At 47.9% G+C, this 24,534-nt stretch overlaps 1 protein-coding gene across 8 annotated transcripts in view; it reads left to right on the top strand.

Annotated features, from left to right (window-relative positions):
* Positions 1-24,534, top strand: part of LOC120903644 (teneurin-m) — a 520,615-nt gene that overhangs the window by 482,510 nt on the left and 13,571 nt on the right. For 6 of the 8 annotated variants that reach the window (XM_040313191.1, XM_040313195.1, XM_040313192.1 and 3 more), the window contains 8 exons: positions 14,512-14,778; positions 16,337-16,645; positions 19,066-19,343; positions 20,716-20,932; positions 21,014-21,208; positions 21,559-21,970; positions 22,039-22,172; positions 22,280-22,487. In XM_040313191.1, the coding sequence (XP_040169125.1) occupies positions 14,512-14,778; positions 16,337-16,645; positions 19,066-19,343; positions 20,716-20,932; positions 21,014-21,208; positions 21,559-21,970; positions 22,039-22,172; positions 22,280-22,487 (2,020 nt within the window). The other 2 variants (XM_040313189.1, XM_040313190.1) reach the window with 1 other exon arrangement.

Raw genomic sequence — 24,534 nt, forward strand, 5'->3', positions numbered from 1 at the left:
CCACCAAAACTGGCCTCCAGACCCCCCCAGACCGAACCGAAAGGCAAAATATGTCAGCAATGGTCTGGGAGCCCACAAACTGCTCCTGGTCTAGGGTTGGGCTATTCTGGAGAGACAGAAAGGACACACACACGCACACAGTATGCAATTTATGGTTCCTCTTCTAGATTGTGTTGGTTACAAACACACACACACACACTCACAAGCATACACATATACTAACATTGTAAAAAGACGTCAGCTTGTTAGGAGAGGGAAAAGTCCTTCTCTGCTGGACTACGGAAGCGGAGAGAACCACCCCTTTCCGGCCGGACATTGGCAACAATGTTGATCGGCATAGGCTTCCACTTCCTTTGCTCTCTTCCCCATTTAGCTTGTGGGATGTTAATAAATTTTCCATCATTTACACACCGTTTGCCGTTCAAGTGAAAAGAGTGGCCCGTTCCTTCGACGCTTTGGAGGCGTAATTTTTGGGTCCTGCTGCTGAATGGGAGAGACGAGAATTTTTAAGCATCAATCCAGACGCATCCGGACACGCTACTGTCCAGGAGGGGACGCCTTTGTGGACACGCCCGCAGTGCACGTCCTGCACACGTCCTGCCAGAACATTCTTGCAACGGCAGCGAGACAGGCGACCATATTCTAATGGTCGTCTCGGATGGTTGTTTTATCACCGCAAAATCCGAGCAATGTCTCTCTTTCTCTCTCTCTTGGCCCTTCTTTCGACGTATCATCACCATCGCCATCATCATCATCATCGTCGTCGTGAAGCAGGGACGATACCGGGAACAGTAAAACCGGATTTTCTTCACTTGAAATATTTAATTTATCGCAATCCGTAGTCTAAACAGCACAATCCGACAACGTCACCGGTTCGTCCGGCAGAGCGCCGAGCCAATCTCTTCTTGGCTTTCCGGCTTGGCTAAGCACCAACTCAAGGACCATCGTGGACATCGTGCTCGGGCTGCGAGCGCCCACAGAGCGCCGCCCGGCTTGATGAAGATGCAATCCAATTTACTCCAGCACCACTACTACTACTGCTGCCCACGTTCCCCTCGGAGCTCACCCGGCTCTCAAGTACGCTCTTATCTCCTGTGCCGACGGCCGCAGAGCCGCTGTCCACTCTCCGTGTGCCTGACCGAGCCTGTCCTTCAAGTTGATTATGGATGCACCCTTACGTAGATGTTTCTCCGTCAGGCTCAACAGAAATCGAGGAACGACCGGGTACGAGTAGTTGAGGAAAGCAAACAATCCTGTTACGAGGCTTTCACTCACGTAGAATACGCACTGACGGTGGCTGTGAAATATTCTAAACGCATCCGTGTTGCGCTGTCCTCGTACGCACTGCAAAAGGGAGAACTTCCCGCCCGGAGTGCCAGCGGTGGGCATAAAATCATGCTGGACTAACGACGCCCCTGGTCATTCTCCCGTCAGTCCACGGCTACGGTTTCCCCCAACCAGTGCTCTCGTTTAAATAGTTTGCTTTATTATTGCAATACCACCCACACCCTTGGCCGCGCAATGTTGGTCCGGTTCTGGTTGGACGCACCGAGAAGCGGGATGTGTCGGGAATCCTTGAGGTTTATTAAATTATTGCACGGGCCCTTGCTGCTTTGCAAAATCCTTGCACCAAGGGCAATGACTTTGGGAATAAAAAGCAGGAACGAAAACTGGAGAGATTTTGGAGCGAGCAAAAACTGGAATAACTTGAACGCAACACAAGAACCACAGGTTGTTGTATTGGGACACAACTCCACTTCTCTCTCACTCTCTCGGGAACGCTCCAGGATCCCAAGGGAGTTTTACTTTCATCCTCTGTCGGCCATTTCAATTGTTTTCATGACGGTAGTACGAGACTTGGCTATGTCTGGCTCTACCGGGAACGCCAACGAGATCTTGTAGCCTGCGCGCCTAGTCGTCGTTTCACGCGCACTCCCAATGAAAGAAGCCATCAACTGCGCCTCACTGCTAAACGGTTTAGAATGTGCAACCGACACCTAGCCCAGGCGGGAGGGAGACGTCTGGTTCAATCTGGAGTGTTGTTTTCGGTTTGCCTAAAACCCTCCACGCTCTGCTGGTGGAAAGCCTGGAATCAATGCAGCGTATAACGATGCAGGACCAACAATAGACAAACACACACACGCGCGCTGATGCAGCCCTTGCATGCTTCGGCTTAAAACTACCCCGTTCACTTTCAATTCTACGGCGGCGATGCAACCGCAAAGAACCGAATGCCTTGCGTTGGATATCTCCGCATGCGAAGAACGCGGCCCCCCCGAAACTCCGCCGAAAATCCAATCATCATCAATGGCCGTGAAGCGAAATGGCAGCGGCGAGCGAACATTGGGTCGTCTATGCCCAGACAAACCGCCTCTAAAGCAGCACACCCAACGCTTACCCGCACTGGGAGGGTGAGCTGTCTGATACGATTCCATCCACGGTCAGCCACTTTTCATGCAACGGCTAACCTCTCCACACAAACCCGGCTGGATTTGTTGGTTGGTTGGTTGGGTGCCTTGGAGCTTGGAGTGTGTGCAGACATACACCGAGCACACTGACATGCCACCACCGTGCGGGAATGCCAAATTGAATTTTATTGTTATTTTGGAAAATCTATTAAAATGGTGTGAAATTAATAATAAATTATATTAGATTTTATAGATTTATGCCCGGTCCCGGCGCAAAACGGGCACGACCCTTCGGCACACGACCGCTGTGGAAAAGCCTGTGTGAAGGGAAAGGAAAATAAAAACAACCATTGCCTGGGACGACTTGGTGGCCTGAACCTTATTCACACACACAGTCATACGTAGAGAAAGAGCGCCTTTGGCACTACAAGGACATGGCCGGGAACGGGATTGCAATCATTTAGGGCTAACCGCAAGATTCTGCTGCCCTTTCTTTGCCGCAGCGCTGGAGTGAATTATCTCGAGTTCTCTTCCCTTTTCGCCCGGGCGATTTTGGATACATTTTATGAGGGGAGAGATGTTGCGCCCAAAATCCCGGACCTGCCCGGCAGAGGACGCTGAATTAGCGATTAAACTTATTGCTCCATAGAAACACATACACACGAGCGGAATACTGAAGTGTGGCATTCTGAGGTGGAGTTCCACGAGGTAAGACTTTAAGAAATGTGGCTTCGGAAAAACGCTTCTGAAGGTTTATAGCTACCGGCTACCCTCGCTGTGGCGCTCTGTGTATGTGGTACGGGAAAATGGTAATGCTTCTTTTCGAATCGATTCTACACCAACACACTCACACACACACAGTGAAGCTCGACACACGGCAGTTAAGGACTTGTCGGGCAGACATGACCCAATTTCACCCCGGGAGACTCACAGGCACGCAAATATTCCATAAAACCCCGAGCTCGTGCGGGGTTCGGTTTGGAACGCTTGAGATTATTTTATTATTGCACTTTAGCGCAGGAATCGTTGCCACAGCGTTCCTGTTGTGGGATAAGTGGGGGAGAGGCGGGGGGGGAATGAAATCCCACAAAAATGCTACACACATATACTGGGTCGTTTTCCACCCAGCGGGTAAGTGTGTGCTGGCACTTACAACCCCAACAAAGAGAGGGAGAGACACCTGCTGTCTCGGGTATTGGGCTGCATGTTGGAAAAATTCTCCCACGGTTTTGCAAGAACGGAACTCCAACTCCCTGGCTCCCTTCCCCTCCCACATGGAGAACGAAGGCACATGTGCCAGGAAAAGCGTCATAATCGAGCGCTTTTCTCAAGGATCCGCACCGGGCGTACGTTCCCGTACTGTCGGGGTACGTCGCCGGGTTTTACTTTGATCATGAAGGATTCGAACAAATTGCCGTTATGCTTTGGACCGCCACCACCACCATCACCACCATTCCTCTTTGTCCAATCCCTCCCCTTTCCCCTTCCAATGTACCTCTAGGAGGGTGGGATTTGGAGTTTTTCCTCCATTCGTTTTCCTTTGAACCTGGTGCTTGTGAAATTCTTCCACCGTGTACGGTGCCCACTTCAGGGGTTTGGTTTGGAAACGGGGAGGTCGGAATCTTATCATCATGCTCATGGAGCATTCCCCCCAACCCCCCAACCCCCAACCTCACTATCGAATGGGTGGGAATGTGCGCGCATAAATTATAGGACGTGTGCTGTCTTGTGTGTGCGAGTTTGTTTTTCCCCCTCTTTTTTGCTTCTTCGCCTCATTTTGTCTGAGAAAGCAACGATGCAACCGGTAAGTAACGATGACAGGAAAACTTTACTCACACACACACACTCACATATACACACTCGTTGGTCGGGCAAAGTTTCCATCGAATCGAGGATCTATTTCCGGTACGTTCGGTGGGAGGTTTTGATTGGGTTTTGCTGTTATCGGTCACGTAATGAGGGAAAGTTGTCCCTGCTGTGTTCTTGGCTGCCGTTCCAAAGCAATGCAGGTGGCTGGTTCTTGGCTGGGAGATGACGGGGGGGCGGGGGGAATGGGAATTCACGGATTAGTGCAATTGAAAACGGGTTGATTAATTCGCGTTAAGTGCGATGGGATGGAATCGAATCGGAATTAATTAAGCTCTATATTGATTAGAAGAATCTCTTAGAATCTCAGACAATCAGAGCTTATGATTTAGTCCTATAAATTACGGAAATACTAGGACCTACTCTGCAGTGAAGAAGGTTTAGACAGTGTTCGCGTTAAAAATACCTTCTATTTCTGAGAATTCACCATCACACGTGTGCTTTCGAAACGCAATTCGACAAGCTCCTGGAAATTTGTAAAGCGTAAGCTCGCGTAAGCTTTGCCTGGTACGAAAAAAGAAGTTTGCTGCGTTCTTTGAACTTTTCCCCTTATTTGTGCGTCGCTAACGAGGCACGGGGACAAAAATTAGACGAACAACCCCAACCAGAGACAAGGAACACCCATACGCCGTTCTGAAAACCCTCCACCACTACTCCACACAGACCGAAAAACGACTGTCGGAACGATTGTTATCTTGAGGCGAAACATTCTATTCCTTTGCTCGTAACAAACTCACATCTCACGCATTTAACATATCATATCATCAGGCTTTGAGTTTCAGCGGGTGGTAACTTCTCGAGAGCCCCTCCGGAGAAGATCTGTCGCCCGGGAAAAGTTCACGATCTTTCATCAGCTGACTTATGGCTGACTGACTCACTGACTGACTGACTTCGGCAGAAACTCCCTCTCACACATGTCCCAACCTTCATGCTTTGGAAATTCCATGCAGCGGCACACGGACGGCGAATTTCCCAACGCGCGCGCGATGTACCTCTCTATCTCTCTCTTGCTTTATATATATTTGTATGCATGAGCATTACATTGCCACCGTGTTTATTCAGGTTCCTCGGTGATGCCAGAAGGTCTTCCGAAAGTTAGCAAACTTTACCACCCAAAACCCTCCATATCCCCCACCATCAGTGCGTATGTTACTGTCCGTGGGTGGCCCAAGGTGAAGAGGATGCTCTCTGCATTAAAAACGGAGCAGGGGGAGGACTAGAAGGAGATGGCAGCAGAGAGAAAAATACACACACACACAAAAGAAAACGAAACCTCTTGTTTGGAGAAAACATAACCTATCTTTCGCCCTACTCGGTCGTTAGTCGTGTGTGCGTGTATGTGGCAAAAAGGCAACACACAGTTCTGGAACATTTTCCACATTTCCCGTATCGCTTTGCGTGTGCACGTGTGTGTGTGTTTGTTTTAACTTTAACGAAGGAAAATATTGTTCTTCATCGAGCCCGCCACACACCAACACACACACACACACACAGGCGAGCGCACTGAGGAAGGCAAATAAATAAAAAAAAACACACACACCAAAAACCTCGTTTGCGAAAGGGAAATTCTACGTCCCTACTCCCTTCATCCCTTTTCTCACCCTGTTTTTGCCTCCTTGTTCCCGTGATAATTCGGTCAACTCAAATGCGCACGTGCTGAGAAAATCTGCACCACCATGCACCCGTTGCCCCGGCCAGCAGACAGGTCATTAGAAATTCATCATCACCCATTTGGCTCAGACTCGGCTTGGAGAGGGGATATTGAGTGGACCATTGTTGCGGGAACCGCGCGGAAAGGATTGAGAATTAATTGATATTTAGCCGGCCAACTGTTGTCCATCCAGGCGAAGAAGACGGCACATATGCCCGAACGCAAGCGTTCGTTTTCCCACCACGCCATTTCGAATTCGCAACAATTTATTAATGAAGAGATGCTATCGGACCTAATATTGGGGAAAATTGTAACCCAGGAAACCCAGCAAAGCCTGATATCCCTTCATTCACTGTTCTTGTTTCCTACTGCACCAATATCTATCTCTCTCTCTGTGTCTCGAGGGGAAAAGGGTTCGGTAGTTTAATGAGCGAGAGCCCCTGTCGAGATAAACATCCGCCTTCCCCGCCACAAAACCACTCCTCCAACGAAGGGATAGGATGGGATTCACATCTGGTTCACGGAAAAAGGAAGTCAGTCATTAGTGCAAATATTTTTGCGGATAAGCGAACCGAACTCCTCCATTGTTCCCCTGTTTGGGAAGATGATTGCTAAGGCCGAAGCCCTGGGGTGGCTGATTGGATGAAGATAATCTGCCTTTCCTCCTGCTTGAGTCTCTCTTATCGGACTCTTAAAGCGAACCCACCGAACGCCGCTGCAGGGTAAGGTACACTTAATTTTGCTACAAAAATTCGCCCCTTTAAATGGAATGGTCTTTAAAGTTGGCGGCACAGAAGCGCTCGGGCCTTTGCTGTTTTGCCTAGCGGCTGTTGGGCAAACAAGCGCCAGTAGTATTCACATATCTTCAGTTAGCTCAGGCTAACCTTCACACGGTCGGCATCTCATTTATCACAGACTTCTCCAGAAGAACTTCGCCTTCGATATAAAACCAATCCGTTCTTCCCTCTTCGTCGTCGTCGGGCGGGTGTAACAATCGGTCCAAAAAGTTCTCGAGTGCATACAAGTCGCCTTGCCTAGAATTACTTCTTCAACTTTTCACCCGTTCAATCTTCCTGCCCTCCCTTCGCTTGCGCGCGCAAGCTGAACAAACATTAAACAATGATTAATTAGTGTAAAATCAAAATGAAACATAATCACAACCACGTCCGCCCGCCAAACTCTCCTGGCAAGGGATGAGGATCGCCTCATGAATTCTTCCCAAAAACACACACACAAAAAAGCGACACAAGAATCTGCACTCCAAAACCAACCACAGATTAAGATAAAAACTGCCGTTGTTCTATCCGTCTCATTCAACCCCCGTCCGAAGCAAAAACCGATCCATCCCAAGTTGTTGATGTAACTTCATCCGGGTGCCCCCTCGCACAGGAAACACGTCCGACAAGAGTCCATGGGACAAGAATCCAATTAAGGCGCTAGTCGAACGGTTTTTGTGTGTGTGTCTTTGTGTGTGGTGACTTTACGGGCAGCCCTTTTTCCGACCGCTTGTCGGAAAACAGGACCCGTCGAACAACAGCCGAGTGATCTATGGAACCTGGGAGGCACACATACAGACTTATTCATACAGTTTTGATACAATGTTTCGTCTGCTGAACGAACCGCCAATGGCTAATAATATTCTTCGCCGTTCCGCCGGCCCTGCCTTTCCCCCAAATGGATTGAAAATGTCAATTAAGAAACATTAAATCGAATGACTTTCGGGAAAGACGCGCGTCAACTCCATCCAGCAGCAAGGCGACACAATGGGCGAATGAGTTCAAGTGAGATTGATTACACTACATCTAAGCAAATGGGACGTGTGTGTGTGTGTGTCGAGAAGGGGAGGGAGAAGGGGTGAATATTTAATTGAAAAATAACAATACGCTGCTCCCTGCTTGAAGTGGGTAGTTGGTTAATAATAAGGTCCTGAGAAGGGCAAATCTCATTGGGGGTGTTGGGGTGAGAAAAAGGACTCTTTCGAATAAAAAGAGTATTCTTATGGAAAATCTTCCTTTTTATTTCAATTTTCTTTAAATATCTCTAACCTCACAATGACACATTGTAGCATGATTTTGCTGCTGAAGCTTCTATTCGCAGGGACACGCTGGGTGAATTTTTAATTAATTTAACTCCCATTTGCAACTGTCTGCGTCGGTTGGGAAGCGGCCATGGGTTTTTCCGATTTCCATTAAAGTATTAAAGCCGTTGGAATTGAGGCTGTCAGCGATAGATAAGCAAAATAGGAAACTTTTGTTTCACCAGGGGCTAAAAAAGGGTAAAAATGGGTTTGTTTTCGTTACATTTTGTTTTGGTTTTCTTGTGTTTGTTTCACAACCCAGAACTGCCGAACATACACCGGTTTGGGCATTAATTAAAACTTCTTTTTCCAGTCATTCATTGTAAGTTGTAACGTATTTATCAAACCTTTCAATTGGGTAGAATTATGCGCTGTAAATCCCAAGAATCTACTTCAAAATGAGATTTATATTGAATTTAATAAACCTTCCAATACAAGGATCCTATTATGACCTCCTATATGAGTGTCATCAACCGCAAATATTTGCCTCACCCGGTCTAACACCTTCTGCTACTGCTGCTGCCTGTATAGTCATTTTCCCAGCCTAATGGGTTTTCACCCCGTTCTTCACACGCCCAAACGGTATGCCACACCTTGAACGAACGTCAACATAACCCCAGCGGTGCTTGGGCAACTCAAGACGGCTGAGCTCTTTCTTCGTCTTCGGATGTTTGTTCTAGCATTTCACCGACCGAAGACCCGTTCGCCGCACTCGCCCGGTAGTCCGTTCGGTCGCTCTCTTTCTCTAATGAAAGTATGTCGTGATTATTGATAATTTGAATTAATACAAATGAAACCCCGGTCGGCTCGCCAGTCCACAGTTGCGGATGCGGGTAGCTAGAGAGGTAAGGGTCACCCTTTTCCATTCATTTGCTCCCAGTCGTCGGCAACGGAAAGCATTTCCACATGCGTTGCTTTTGGGACTTTAATTAAATTTCGAAACGCACTTCGATAAACTGCCTCTTGCTGTCCTACATTCAACCGCCTGGCGCTGGGCCCTTTCCGGGGTAATGCAAACGAGCTCCGATGACGCCTATGTGTATCGCAATGCGTGTTTGGGTGTGTGTGAGTGAAGAAAAAGAAAAAACGGAATCCTAAGAGAAGTGTAGCAAAAAAAAAGGGACGAATCGTTGCTTCCTTGTAAGGCGCATCGTAGGCCCCGTTCGTTGAGGAATTCATTCATTTTTCAACGCCGTGCTGGAGGCAATTTTTCAAGGCGCAGTAAAGCGGGGACCCCTGAATGTGCTACTGGGCGTGTGTGTGTGTGTGTGTGTGCTACTCAGGTCACGCAATGAATCAGATACCTTCCAGCTTTCCGCCCCTGGAGGGTGTGGAAAGTGTGAGCGAAGGTTTTGTTGTACACGTGCTTCCACGTGCTTCGAGCGCAAAGGAAAAGCGTGCTCGTACACCTTTAAAGGACGGGCACTGTATGAGAGCCTCTCCCGCTCTCTCTCTCACACTTATCGTTGGATTTCCTTCGTCGTCCTCCAGCGGGCCCGGGTGGAAGAATATTGGAATTCTTATCGTGATTATTTCCTCCGTCCTCCGTTTGACGTTTTTATATAAATTTTCACGAGGCGTGCCGTCGTCTGCTCGCGCCACCGTCCAACCTAATCAAAGCGAAAACCCCTTTTTAGCGACCGAACGAATCGCATAATCGATTGCTCGAAGGTGCTAGCAGCTGGATGGCTCGATGGAATAGTAAAAAGGCCCCAGTCAGAGTGAGAGATGATACACGCTGGAGCAGCAAAATCAAATCAGGAAAGTGATTTTTCCTTCAAATGCCTTCAAAAAGAGGGGGAGATCATCCAACGCGACAACGCGTGTGTCAGTGCTGTGTTGGGGGATTGCTGGAAGCATTTGGAGAAGAAAATGGCGATAAAAAGGACAAATATATATAGAGCAGCACACTTATTTATGTGCTGGTACCGCTTCACCTATGGCATACATTTTTTACCAACCAAGCTACTTGAAGACGCCGGGAGTCCCTTACTTTATAGGGCGGGTTCCTCCGTATATTTTCCTCGATCTTGCAGGAAGTGGAAAGTGTGTTACTGAATGAATTGAAAATCGTTCAATTTGTTAAGTATTGCAGCATCTATACAGGCTCGTTGTGTTGGCCTGGGGTTTTAAGAGACGATATTGAACCTATTTGTTAGTTCAATCCTTGGGTGAAGGAGCGTAAGGAAAATCCCGGTGTGTTCTGAATTCTGCCCCTAATGGTTCCCATTGGTGCTAGAGATATGAAGTACATGCGTTTGTTCGCCTTATCAAATATTCATCCCCTTGAGAGGGAATGACGCGATGGAATGGTCGGAATCGAATATTCATTGCTAATGGGAGGCACTTCAGGATGGCGCATCTTGCCCGTTCATTGCTTTACAGTAATTTTTATTGGCTCTAACTCAATTCTGGCTGTGCTAGAAATTCGTTCTGAGGTATTTTCAATCCCGACATTTCTACTTTTTAACCACAGTCTGCATGCTTGAGAACCTTTGCCTTATTATAGAGCGCCGCCTCATTATCTGCAGATGATTGTCCATTAAAGATGAGGCTGGCAGCGTTGACACTGGATCCTTTTTCCCACTCGCCTAGACTAGACAAATAGACTCTTTCGAATATTTATGAACACCGCCACCCAATCGCGATCGCGGATGATACTCACCAAACAGCCCTTTCTCGCCATGCTCCCCGCCTTTGCCAGTGGGTGGGTTTGTAATTATATTTTAATTTCAAAGCATGCAGCCGTAAAACTGTCACTTTCGGCGGTGATATTTTATATCAATTGCCAGCGATAAATCGCACCGCTGAACCAAGCCGAACGAGCCAAATGAACGAGCGAAGACCTATGACCTTATGCCGTTTTCTTCTACGCTCTCTCGTTTGCCCCAGAGCGCTCTGCTCTGCTCGAGCTGTGGTGTCATTTCTTCTCGAAATCGTTCACGAACAGATGTTTCCGGTTTCCGACACTGGGAGGAGGTGGAACAGCCGATGACTCGCCCGGTCAAGTGAATCATTAATTACTTAACCAACCGCAGAGTCCCCCGCATGTGGCAGGCGTGTACTGTAAGAAGACTCAGACATACACACACACGCAAAGACGGAGACACGCTCTTAAGCCTAAGTTAGTAGAATGGTGGGAGGTAACAATTAAATCCCAATTCGCCCGCTCTCAACACCTCTGAGATCTGCCGACTACCGCTTACACGAGCGAGTCGTGGGATTGGAAAACCGCAGAAGTTTAACTAGAATTTCGGCACCGTTGGATAATCATGCTAAAGAGAGAGAGAGTGAGAGAGAGAGAGCGAGAGGGCCTGCTACACTTAAAGCGTCCACTTAGACTTCTCATCCCAGCGCACGACGCAAGAAAATCGCTTTTCAACACCTTCCTTCCCGGCAAAACCGTTCCGTTCCATTAGAGCCCGCCAAGTCGGTAACTCATCCGGTGAGATTAGAAGATTCCGTCCTTCCGTGAGACCTCTCCCCCCCCCCCGCCCCACAGCTCACGGAACACAATCGTAATGACACTGTGGAACACTAATTCCTAGGTGATGGAGGTGGCAACGATCGCTGCTAAACGTTTGTGTCTGCCCGCCCTAAACGGCCACCACTCACTCCCAGCGCTCGTTTGGTGCTACCGATTTGGTGTTTCCAAAATTGGATCTACCCAACCCACTCCAACCGAATGGATTTACGGACAAAATTCCCAAGGCTAAAACACACACACAGACACACATACAAGGAGAGAGAGAGAGAGTGCGGGACACCCGAAAATAGAACATTAATAATCGTTTCTTTAATTGTGCACATTATCATTTGGATCGGTCGGAGAGGGTGGACGTCGGCAGTTCTTCAATGGTTGGCGCCTACCGAGCTAAGTGTGTAGCTCTTGGAGTTAAAGATCGCCAACAACGCCGTTCCCCACCCAAAGCGTTTATGTGGTACCACCTACCAGTTGGTTGGCTGTCGCCACCCGGCCATCTAGATGAATATTAAACAGTCGCCACGAGTCTGGAAGGCTATTTGAATATTAGGAGGATGGCTGACCGCCAGTCGATAAGAAACCAGTCGATCTCACAGATCAAGTACCACAACGCAGTGTGAATTGGTAACTTAGGGTCAATCAGAGCGATAGAAATCGCCTTATTACTATGGAATTAAAATATTGACTAACAAAATGGTCGCCAACAGAGCAGGCAGTGTCGGGGCGTCCCCCAAAAGCTCAAGTGCTGATGTTATCGTTAGCAGCGTTCACTTTGCAATCAGAGCTTCCTCTTTCTGTGTTTGGAGAACGTTGTGGAGATGTTCTCTCTCTCTTTCCCTCTGCGCCCCAAATCCTTTAACTACAACGTCGACAATTTTGTTGCTCGATTGTGCCAGGGACGCGGAGGACGCATCAACACATCAATTCTTCCGCCGACGAATGCCTGCGCCACGTGTCATTTCATTTCAATCAAGTCAACAGAACGAAGCGAACCGTGCGCCGCTGGTTGCAAAGTTTTCCGCAATTGCTGTGTGCGCTGGTTGCCGAAATAAAATCGTTTAGGTAAACAGGATGCTTCTGCTGGAATAGTTCGACGTTTTGTTAAGGATCAAGGATGCTGCCGTTCATTGGCCGGGAAGGTACGCAAACGGGATAAAAACTATCCTCTTCGCTTGGAACGTTTCACGAGAAACGCAATAACAGCACACACACAAGCCACACAGAGTGAAAGAGCGTTCCTTTGGGGGAATGCCCGAAATTCCGACGGATGCTAGAAACTGCTGCACAAGCGGGTATGCGCCAGCACTGTTTGTGTGTTTACATTGCGCTCTTGCGATTGCTATTTTCGGTTCGACAGCGCAACCAAGCACGCTGATCTGATCTGAATGACTGGTTCTTTTGTCTCGTTGGATGCCACACACACACAGGGGGAAAGAGAGAGACAGAGTTCAAAGCGATAGCAAACCATCGGGATCGTCAAACTCCTTTACTTTCTTCGAACAATAAACGCAACAACGCAATTCCTCCCCACACAAAATAGAACCCCTTTTATACCGTCAAATTGTTCGCTTTTTTCAGCTAAATTCCCTCTCTCTCTCTCGTCGGCCCTTAAACCGTTTATACCGTGAAAAATCTCCAGCTTTTTACCAGGAAGTTTTTGCGTCAATGTACACCACTTTTTTGTTGCTGCAGGGGCAGTGATAAAACATCTCCTCCATCGCTCATCGTTACAATCGAGCGCCACCAATAGTTACGCGCGCGCACGTCACGCACGGTTACAGCGCTCGGCCAAGCGTACCACGGTCGGGGACCGACCATGTGCACGTGTCCCGCTCGAGACATTAATAATCTTGCCTGATGTGATTGTACTGTGTATTTTGTGCAATTTGCGTCCTGGAAAAAAAGAATGAGAGGCAGGGATAGCGTCAGAATATATCATCATTATTATAAAGAGACTTTTTCTTCCCTTTTTTGTCTTCTAACCTAACAACACTCAGTTTTGCCGAAGCATTTCGCGATCATTTTTGCGTGACACCTCCTCCTGGTAACGCCGTAACGCTAGGCGCACACAAAAACCCCTTTCTTCTTTTTTTTCAAAAACCAACGCCTCCCCTGTCTCAGTCAATATTGACGGCTGTAGTTTAGCGCCACCTTAATGGGCTTAAAGAGACAGAAACATACACACAAAGAGTGTGCGCAGAAAATCCTTCAGCACACAGCGTGTAAAGCCTCTAGGTAGGTGTTAGGGAGGACAACTTCTTTCATCTAGTTTGTTTGTGATGGATTAAAAGGTTGATGTTGGTGCGGACCTTCATCGCGCTACTTGGGAGGGTTGTATGCTTGCCAACGCACAATAGACACATTTCACACCCAGAATCACACAATTCACAAAGCCCAGACACGAGGGAGAGGTTCAACAACAAAAATAAAACACACACAAACTCCATTACAAAATAATAACGCCATCGAACAGTAACAAAAACCGATTACACCACATGTGACCAGAAAAATGGTACATTGTAACTCTTTCGTGCGCACTTGGGCACAAATTGCCCCGCGTGAGAGATTGATATTTATGTTAATTGATTTTACGCCAACCCACGTTGGAACGGAACAATGATGACTCTCAGCTCCAGCAGCTGGAACGCTGCTCAGTTTTTTGTTTCTGTTCTGATGCTGTTCTTGATGGGCTTTTTCAAACCCTGTAATTAAGCAAGTTCGATCACCATATTAGGACACGACGACCACCACGAAAGAGTCATGCGAGAACAAGGAACGACCCAGAGGTAGATCCTATCTTTCGAATTGAAATCATACATTTTCGAAGCATCCACTGACCAAACAGCTATTATAGAGCTTTGCTATAATTATAGCTTTGCACCTTTTTGTTACCACCTGGGCTAGAATTTCTTCAGCGTTTCATCCTTTTCGCTTCTTATAGTAAAAACCAAAAAATCACTCTACCAACACCAACACCTCATTCTAATGTGCCTTTCCTCTCTCTTCTTCCCCAATTTAATTACAGCAATTAACAACAAAGGCTCACCGATAGACTACAAGACCGGGTCCGCCTGCTCGACACCGACGAAGGACACGCTGAAAAGCTACGATCGCAACTGCATGGGTCCGGTACTGCCGCCCCGCAGCACGATGTGCGGACCGCCGGCCCACCACTACTCGGCCCCGCTCAACTTCCGCAAGGGCTTCACCTTCACCAAATGTACATGGAAGTGTACCGCTATCTTAGTGATACTATTAAGTGTTATACTCGTTATAACATTATTATTAACAGGTAATTGCCATTCAGCCGCGCGAACGGCGACACGACCACCACCTACATATGTACCCACACATACACACACACACACACAGGTCGTTGTTTTAATCACCTAATTATAGAGACGACCACTGGAGGTGGTTGTTGGGTCCTGCGAGCCCTGCCTCTAACAAAGCATCTCTCCAAAATGACTCGCTGACGTCAAAAAACGGCGCTCCCTAGATGGAGGAGATGGGTAGCATATTCGCAACAATGTCCCCGCGCACATGTGTCCACCGGTGCCTTATGTTACATTTTCGCCCCGTTTTGAATAAAAAAAACCATATCTGATCCGCTGAGTGAGGGTGTTTTTTATCCAAACAAAAGGGTTTTCGAAGTGCTCCAAAATGTTGAACCATTTGTTGCCTTCGATATAATGACCGTGCGAGTGAGATTGTTCTTTTTTGGGTGCGGGGATTTTGTGAGGATATTGGACGAGTTGGCAAAAAAAACCGAACAGCTCCGATGTACAGTCGTGCAATGTAACGCCCGATGGTAACATGATGTCCATGCGAGACGTCAGCGCAACTGGACATGCCGGAAGAAGGTACGGAACAAAGGTTGATGTACATTGGAGCTCGGTTCATGTTTTTGCTCCCTGTTTTTTTCCTTTTTTGGAACAGTGAACCAACGCGAACATTGCTAATTTGTGTAAAGTCAAAGATTTAATTCCAAATTCTGATGTAAAAATATATCAGGGTGGCAAATGGAGATTTTGGAAATGGTTTGTTCAACAAAAAAAATCAGGAAAAGCAGATATTCTATGCCGTATTATTAGTGGAACTGTTTTTTGGAGACTTTTAATCACTTAATTTGGAAGTTTTGCACGTTCACGTGTTGGACTAGAATCACACAGGGATCACATTGGGATTCGTTTTACAGCTGACCATTAGGGCGTTGGGTTTAAACCCACTGTTTTGGAGTTGGCTGGGGAGGCTATTTACACTTACTTCCCGACTCATCTGTCCCATCTGAGCTTCTACCAGAAGTTCAGTCCAGTGACGGCTAATGAACGTGATTTACTAACCTTGACATGGGATAGAATTACACACGTCCCTCGATGTCCGACGGTGTCCTTTTACTCGCTTAATCCCTTCCGTTAACTGTCCAACAAACAAAAAATCAAGGGGGAAAGTAACACACGCTCCAGGAAGAAGTCCACACAGCGCACCATATGTTTTTCCCATCTTTCCCGTTTGAATAAACGATTCGTTTTGCATCCGTTTTCAATCTTCCAATGGCCACAGCGTGTTTGCGTGCGTCAGCTGAAATGATGATTAATTCCAGTAGCACAGTCAAAATGAGAACCTCTGAATGATTCTCACGATCGATCGATTCCACCCGGGAAGCCCGGGAAGATGCTGTGAATGGTCAATAATGATGAAGGTCATTTGATCCTTTTTTGTGAAAAAGTTGTAGGGCTTTTTTTTGCCCCTCGGGGCCTACACACAAGCACACACTTACGGAAGTCACATTTGGACGTTTCAATCCCCCATTTCTAATCGTCGTTTTCTCTTCGCTCTTTCCTCCACAGCATCTAACGTATTAAGTATATCATATCCAACCACCAACCCCTGTACAGTTCTAGTCGACGAAAAGGCAGAAATCTCCGCAGCCAAAAGCACGATAGCGGACGCGAACCGGGCCGGCATACCGGGCGGCGGCGGTGACGGCCTCGGCCTCGACCAGTCCGCCCTGGCGCCGTCCGCTTCCGGTCGGCCGAAATCGATCGCGGCCGATGAATCGTCCCCCGGCGGTTCGGCGTCCGGTTCGTCCTCGCTATCGGCCGCCTCGACGGCAGCGACCGGCAAGGCAGCCGGTACCGGCGGCACGGCAGGCACAGGTACAGTACCCGATAAGCAGACTGTTGCATCCCTTCGTTCGGTAGAGTTGTTGCACGCAGTAGCTGATAGTGGTGACGGTAGAGGTAGTGGTGGTGGTAGTGGTAGTAGCAGCACGATGGTTGTAGTTAAGCGTTCCCGCCGTCAGGCACCGGGTGACATCGTCACCGGAACTGACACCACCGCCAGCAGCACTGACCGCAACGGCGACCGGGCTGATGATAACGATTTGTTGCATGCTTCGGTGGGCACTGTTGAGCTTGTAGCGCTTCCTTCCACCCCCGTCTTCGATCAGTACGGGGAGCTGGACGATCCTCCAGAATCTCCTGCCACGGCTAATTTGCTTGTGGAAACGGCTGTCAACAGTGAAACCGTTTACGATGGACGGGACGGTGATGGGCTTTCGGTCGGCGGTGAAGACATCAGCCTCCCACCGGAAGATAATGGCACTTTTATCACTAATGATAATGACTTGTCTCCTGTTGGTGCGCCGGTGGAGTCTTCCACGGAGCAAGCTATTATTGACGCACGACCGACGACGGAGGATGAGAAATGGGCCAACGATGACCCATCGGCTGCGGTGGTGTACGCGCACGTACCGCTAGACCAGTCCGAGGTAGCGCTGGTAAGCCTCGAGGATGGTCTGGAGCTGGGCAGGGAGCGTGATAAGCACTACTACAAAACCATCGAACAGGTGGCGATCAAAGCGGGCGATGATGATGACGGTGATGCATCGAAGCTTCAGGAAGAGGTAAGAATTCACACACTCCCACCGTCGGTGGTTCCGGTGCAGACAACCGCCGTGCCGGTGTACCTTATCAACGAGCCAAACGGTACGTCATCTTCCCGCGAAGATGCCTCAAACGGAGCTCAAGAGGAGCTGCCCCGACTGCTGGTAAACATTTCCATCGCCACCGATCACGGCTCGGGCACCGTGCAGCACTCCGTCTACGTCCTGCAGGTGTCTATCCCAACACCGCCGGAACATATGCCACGACCCCCGGTAGAGTCTCCAGAGTCACCACCACCACCGGCAAACTTGGCTGTTCCGCCCCCCGTACAGTGTCCACCGGAACCACCGCCTGCACCACCCTGCCCAATCAAATGTCCCTCGGATTCGGCGTTCGCTCGCTATCGCGTCGTCGCCGTACCGGTCGAGGACGATAGCGAGTTTGTCGAGATTGATGAGGATGGTTTGGAGGGCGAGTTGGTGGACACCGGGCTGGGTGAACCATCATCCACCGAGCCGCCCGAAGCGCTCACGGAAGCCAACGATGGTTTGACGCAAGAATTTACCACAGCCCAACGGCTGCCTGAACTTACTGCTGATGAGCAGGATGAGGAGAAGCATGATGATGACGAAGCTACTACTAGCTCCAGCCTCAGTAGCGTAGTAGCGTCGACCACATCCGCAGCGCAATGTCCCGAGGTAACGCCACCGCCCATTCTCATCCTGGAAGGTGAGCAGAGTAGCATCAGCAAGCAGCAGCGATTCCCCATGATCTCCTCATCACACCTTCCTGCTTGACCCTGACGTCCCTGTACATACAAGCCCGCCTCTCACACTATCCAGCGAACAGAAGAGTGTCTTCATCAGGCAGCAATCGATACGCCGCGTCCCAGCGTGTGCTCTGAAAGTCGCTAAAATGAACCGAAACGGAAGCTCAACCTCAAAAACTGTGTGTGTGTGTCTCTCTCTCTCTCTTCTGTGTGTGTGGGGCAAGGATGAACAAAAGCGTTGCTTGAAATTCAACGAAGCGACGGCCACACAGCTGCGGTGCCTGCACACACTAACACCACCATCCGGCTTTTAAGCCTTCCCATCTGTATAAATACGCCTTTAGCCGCATGCTTTAGTTCACCAACGCTTTTCGCTTTCGCTTGATTTGAGCCGCATTACACCTTTAGCCTCGAGTTCGGCTTTTTTTGTTGCTTTGTTTTGTTGCATGTACATTACATTGTATGTGTGTGTCTGGTAGTGTAGCTTCTCCCTGCACACTAATTAGTATGCACAGCGTGCTCCTATCGTATGTGTAGTTTAGGTTATCCTGTCTTTTCCGGAGCAACGCACAGACCACACTAACTATTCCCATGTAGTCCATGGCTTGAACGAATCTCTTGTACCAACATACATACTAACTAACTTTTTTATTCCAATTCGCTTCTCTTCCCTTTCTTTCACCCACTGTTTCTCTCTTCTACACATTCTTTACTATCTTCTATTTTCTTCTTCTTTTTTTCTATCTTTATTATTTCCTTTAACCATTTACCTTTTTTGGTTGGCGACCTGCCTTCCTTTTTTATGTACTTTTTCGTTACTACCTTCATTTTCCCCGATTTGATCATTGTGTGGGGTGAATGGTCGCACTCAAAAAACCAACCCACACAACCCACCAACCACAATGAACAACAACTACTACAGGTGCACGAACGTTCCCGGCGCGAAGCTTCCCACCGGACGGTACCACCTTCTCGCAGATCACGCTCGGCCAGCGGCTGTCGAAGGAGATCCCACCGTACAGCTACTGGAACATGCAGTTCTACCAGTCGGAGCCGGCGTACGTCAAGTTCGATTACAGCATCCCCCGGGGCGCCTCGATAGGTGTGTACGCGCGCCGCAACGCCCTGCCGACGCACACGCAGTATCACTTCAAAGAGGTCCTGAGCGGATTCAATGCGCGCCAGACACGTGCCACTCACGTAAGTATCGTCCTCTGCCAACATCATCATCATCATCATCAAGTCTGTCCTATTAAGTCTTGAAGTCTTTGGTAGGGGTAGGGGATTGAATTTAAGCAGCTGGTAAAGTGGTGCCAAACGGACATGTGTAAGAATACACCACACCCTGGGAATAGAAAACAAATTCACAACCCTCCGCTTTTTTTGTTGGGATTGAAATACTCTCCCTCTCCCCTTTCACAGGTCCCTTCCTTCTTTTACGATCCATCAAGATCAGACAAAACTGATTAATTAGAACGATATAGCCACGACGAGTGCCGGCACCCGGTGTTTCTCGTTTTAGATCCCGCTTCTAATCGCGTTTTGGATTTCGGGTTCGATTCTCGTGCCAGTAATTGAATGTCCCCGCGCGCTACGCGTTAGTATGTTTACAGGGTTGACCGGGAGTCTTAGTTGACATTTCGATGTTTTTTTTTTTAAACTTTATTTCAAATATTTTGATAGAATGATTTTAGTAGAAGCAACTAATTGCATTTGATTCAATTAGAACAATTTCATAACATTTTGTTTTTAACCTAATTTTGTCACGACCACATTCACAACGATACTCGCGTCAATTACTGTGGAAGAGCTTTTGCCTTAGGTTTTGTCGGTAAAAATTGAAATTGAAAGGTAGCAACCAGGAAACTAAAGGCAGTCTAAAAACCCTGCATTCCCATTATCAAACTCCTCTATTTTCTCTTATCCTCTTAACGGCCACTTACGTAACTTGTCCCGACCACACATATGTACGTCCTGACCCCTCTCCGTGCTCAGCTGTAGAGGGTTGCGTGTCTGTCCATCCTTTACCGATTTCCTATGCAGCAGCGGCAGGACGACCTCACAGGTCAACCTCATTTGTTGAGCGATTTATATCCAGCGCTCCCGGTCGCTTGTAACAAGCGTGCTCCTTGCTTCAGCTTGCGTGTGCGATCGGGCGATAATGAAAATTTAACTAAACAACCCTAAAACGTCCTCTGTTCGTTCGTTCCCCCAGTCGCCCGTGGGCGCTGATTTGACGGCAGAGCGGTGCGACAAGGTCACTGAGCAAATATTGATAAAAATAGTCGTCCAACGAATGGAAGTTTAATGTGGCCCACGAGTGGACACAGGAAGCGCCATGAGGTCATGAGGCCTTTTTTGCTGCTGCGTACTAACGGGGCGTGAATATCCGTTAGCTAAACATGAATATTAGCTCACGGAAGAAAACGGGGGCCCATGATTTGATCGAACACACCCCTCCTACTGACTCTGGACAGCAGAAAAAGCAATCTACTTCCCATTTTCTTGTTGCTGTATAAATTATTATTAACGATGTATCGCTTACCCGGTTTCCCTACGTTCTCCCAAACAGCCATCGATGCGTCGAGAGGTCACACGCTACATGGAGCCGGGCCACTGGTTCCTGTCGATCTACAACGACGATGGTGACGCGCAGGAGATTGCGTTCTACGCGGTCGTCGCGGAGGATATGACCCAGAACTGCCCGAACGGCTGCTCCGGCAATGGTCAGTGTCTGCTCGGGCACTGCCAGTGCAATCCCGGCTTCGGTGGCGACGATTGCAGTGAGAGTAAGTGATGCTGCTGCTGGCAAACACAGAGGAATATCAAGGACGTGGAGCACTAACAAACGATACTCTCTTCTCTTCCAGGCGTCTGTCCCGTCCTGTGCTCGCAGCGTGGCGAATACATTAACGGCGAATGTCAGTGCAATCCGGGCTGGAAGGGCAAGGAGTGCTCGCTGCGTCACGATGAGTGCGAAGTGCCGGACTGCAATGGCCACGGACACTGCGTCAGCGGCAAGTGCGGCTGTGTGCGCGGCTACAAGGGCAAATACTGTGAAGAAGGTAAATCCTTCTGGATACTTTTTCCCGTGTTTGGGAGCTACACCCCCGGAGTACATGGTCCCGAGTATCGGGTGCAAATGTCTTTCCTATTTGTTCTCTTCTCTCTATCGCGCCCTTATCCGTTGTACTAAAACCGTGTACTAAAACTAGAGAAGACTAACAGAAGTAGAGATCATCATCTCGCGCTGTAGATGCCACTGACTACACCGAAGTAGAAACCCAAACACACCAGTAGCTTATCATTTACTAATCCCAGCTTTCCAGCAACAATGGGAAAGCAATAAGCATTAAAATGCAATAACTCTTGCTAATCGAATACTCTCCCGCTCTCTCTCTCTCTTCCATTCCAGTTGACTGTCCCCATCCGACCTGTACCGGGCATGGGTTCTGTGCCGAGGGTACCTGCATCTGCAAGAAGGGCTGGAAGGGTCCGGACTGTGCCACGATGGACCAGGACGCACTGCAATGTCTGCCCGACTGCTCCGGCCACGGTACGTTCGATCTGGACACGCAAACCTGCACCTGCGAGCCCAAGTGGAGCGGTGAGGATTGCTCCAAGGAGCTGTGCGATCTGAACTGTGGCCAGCACGGCCGATGCGTCGGCGAGACGTGCAGCTGTGATGCCGGATGGGGCGGCGAGTACTGCAACAACAAGCTGTGCGATCCACGGTGCAACGAGCATGGCCAGTGCAAGAACGGAACCTGCCTGTGCGTGACCGGATGGAACGGGAAGCACTGCACACTGGAAGGATGTCCGAGCGGGTAAGGTTAAAGGTTGGCACGTTGGTTTGGAGTGGTTTTAAGAATTCATGTTCTTGTTGGATTTACAGCTGCTCCCAGCACGGCCAGTGTCATGTGAGTGGCGAGCTGATGTGGGAATGTCGCTGCTACGAGGGCTGGGACGGTGCCGACTGTTCGGTACCGCTCGAACAAAACTGTGGCGACAATAAGGATAACGATCGTGGTAAGTAGCTCCTCTAAAGGACTCTCCCTGTTAAGCTAGACTTTAGATAATAAAGCGCCATCTGTATGATTCATCTCTCTCTCTCTCTCTCTCTCGCTACACAAAAGATGGCCTAGTCGACTGTGAAGATCCGGAGTGCTGCGGCAGTCACTCGTGCAAAACGAGCCAACTGTGCGTGTCCGCCCCGAAACCGATCGACGTGCTGCTGCGCAAGCAACCGCCCGCCATTACTGCCTCCTTCTTCGAGCGCATGAAGTTCCTGATCGACGAGGGTAGCCTGCAGAACTACGCCAAGCTGGAAACGTTCAACGAAAGGTAAGCGTTACGCGTCCAAACCAACCACTGTTTGTTGTTTTTTTTTAATTTGTTCTTCTGTTCTGTTTCATTGCGATTACTTTTTTTTCATACTCTCTGTTTTCGTGTTTAATTTTGCGCATTGAACCCCACCCACCGCCTCAATGCGCGGTTCGAGAGATCAATGATTATATTTTGATAGCAATTGAAAATGCTAATTTGTGCGAAAGCAAAAAAAAAACAAGGCAAATGAGTCGTGTGGCACTCGATGACGAACAGTTTTGCATTAACATGTGTGTGTTTTGTTTTCTTTTTTTATATCCTTTTCGCTCCTGTTTTCTCCCATTAACTTTGTAAATGTTTACACACACACACTGTGTCGAATTGATACACTGTTGGATGTATCGTTCGTTTTTGTTTGTTTTATTTTCCATGTTTCAATATTTGCTTTAATCGCTCTTCTGTTTTGTGAAGAGTTGTTCATTGTTTTATGTTAAGTGTTCTCTCTTTGTACTTCACAACTTTAATGGCAACTGTTCGTCATCAATTTCTTGAACTATTCTTCTACTCTGTCAGTTATATTGGTAATATTGATATTATTTTTAATAAATTTCAATCATTTAAAACTCACCAATGAGCTATCAGAGTGACGGAAGAATTTAAAAGTCCACACTGCCTCGACGCACCACTGCCGTAACATAAATAATTATACATATAAATATTCACTCACGTTCTGTTATTTTATCGTATATATAAATACAATTACTATATAAATATATTATGTTGTGCCCCCGTCTATTTATACATCCTCCCGCTAATTGCCATTTGTTTTGATTTTCAATGTTCCGCATCAACCAAAAAAAAAGAAACAAACAAGAAAAAAAGAAGGAAAATGGAAAATAAATTAAAACAAAAGTGACACCTTTCACCTTTTTACCCAATTCCCAACCATGATAAAAAAGGATTGTGAAAAATACCAACAAAACAAACAAAAGCGTACAAGAAGTGATGGTTTTTTGAAAGCAACGAAACAGAGGGAAAAAAACACAAGCAAAATTGTCATTTACAATGTATCAAAATGAGAGATTCTGCAGAGCCGCGCATCCTGAGAACACAAAAACACAGAACACAGTCCCACAAACTCACACAATTCTCTCTGTGAAAGGAAGATAAATTAAAACACTCCCACCATTAAAGGCAAATTTGAGCAATAACAAAACAAAAAAGCCCTCGTTGGCGCAGTGCAAATTGACTCCTTCGGGGGGGGTGGACAACACCAATGCGACAATTTCAGTTTCGCGCTTTAATGTTTGCGTAAAGAGATGTGCATTGTGAAACCGTTTCCGTGAAACAATGCGCAATGCAAACAGTTTGGAACAGTTCTCTCTCGCTGTGCATCACACAATCACAGAATACTCGCAGATCGCTTTATCATGCAATTTGCTCTTCTTCTTTTTCTTGTTATGCTCCCTACAAATCTGTGTGCTTTGTTCGTGATATTGCCTCCATGCGCCACACTCCCTGTGTGCAGGATTTTCCATTATGTATCGCAAATTAATACATTAAATATTAATCATCATCGAGCTGCGAGCAGCAAAGTACGAAAATAGCAATAACAGCAAGCAGCAAAAAATGAAACCTTTACTCCTGAAGTTCCGTGGCTGATGGGGCCACCCACTCGGCCCGAGGGGACAGCGTTTGTCATATTTTCCCAGCAGGTGGTGTGGTGGAAAACCACCACACACGCTAGCAAAATTCCATTCGCGAATGTGGCCGCGCGAGATCGATCGGATTCGAGTTCATGAGAAGCTCTCTCTCTCTCTCTCTCTCTCTCTCACACACACTCTAGCTTTTCCTCTAGTGTGCCTGCGAGTGTTGACTTTCCGCCTGGTGAAGGAAACCGCACACACGGCACAACGGCGGGTAAAAAGGCCGTGAAAAATTAATTCATACTCAATCGCTCGATGATGATGATTATAACACCAGCACTTAATGCGATAATATTTTAATTATTACCAGTGAGCCCTCCGAGCGAGCCAGCAGCGCCATGATAGTGGTGTCGTGTTGG

This window comes from Anopheles arabiensis, chromosome 3, assembly GCF_016920715.1.
Source record: "Anopheles arabiensis isolate DONGOLA chromosome 3, AaraD3, whole genome shotgun sequence".
In the NCBI taxonomy this organism is placed as follows: Eukaryota; Metazoa; Arthropoda; class Insecta; order Diptera; family Culicidae; genus Anopheles; species Anopheles arabiensis.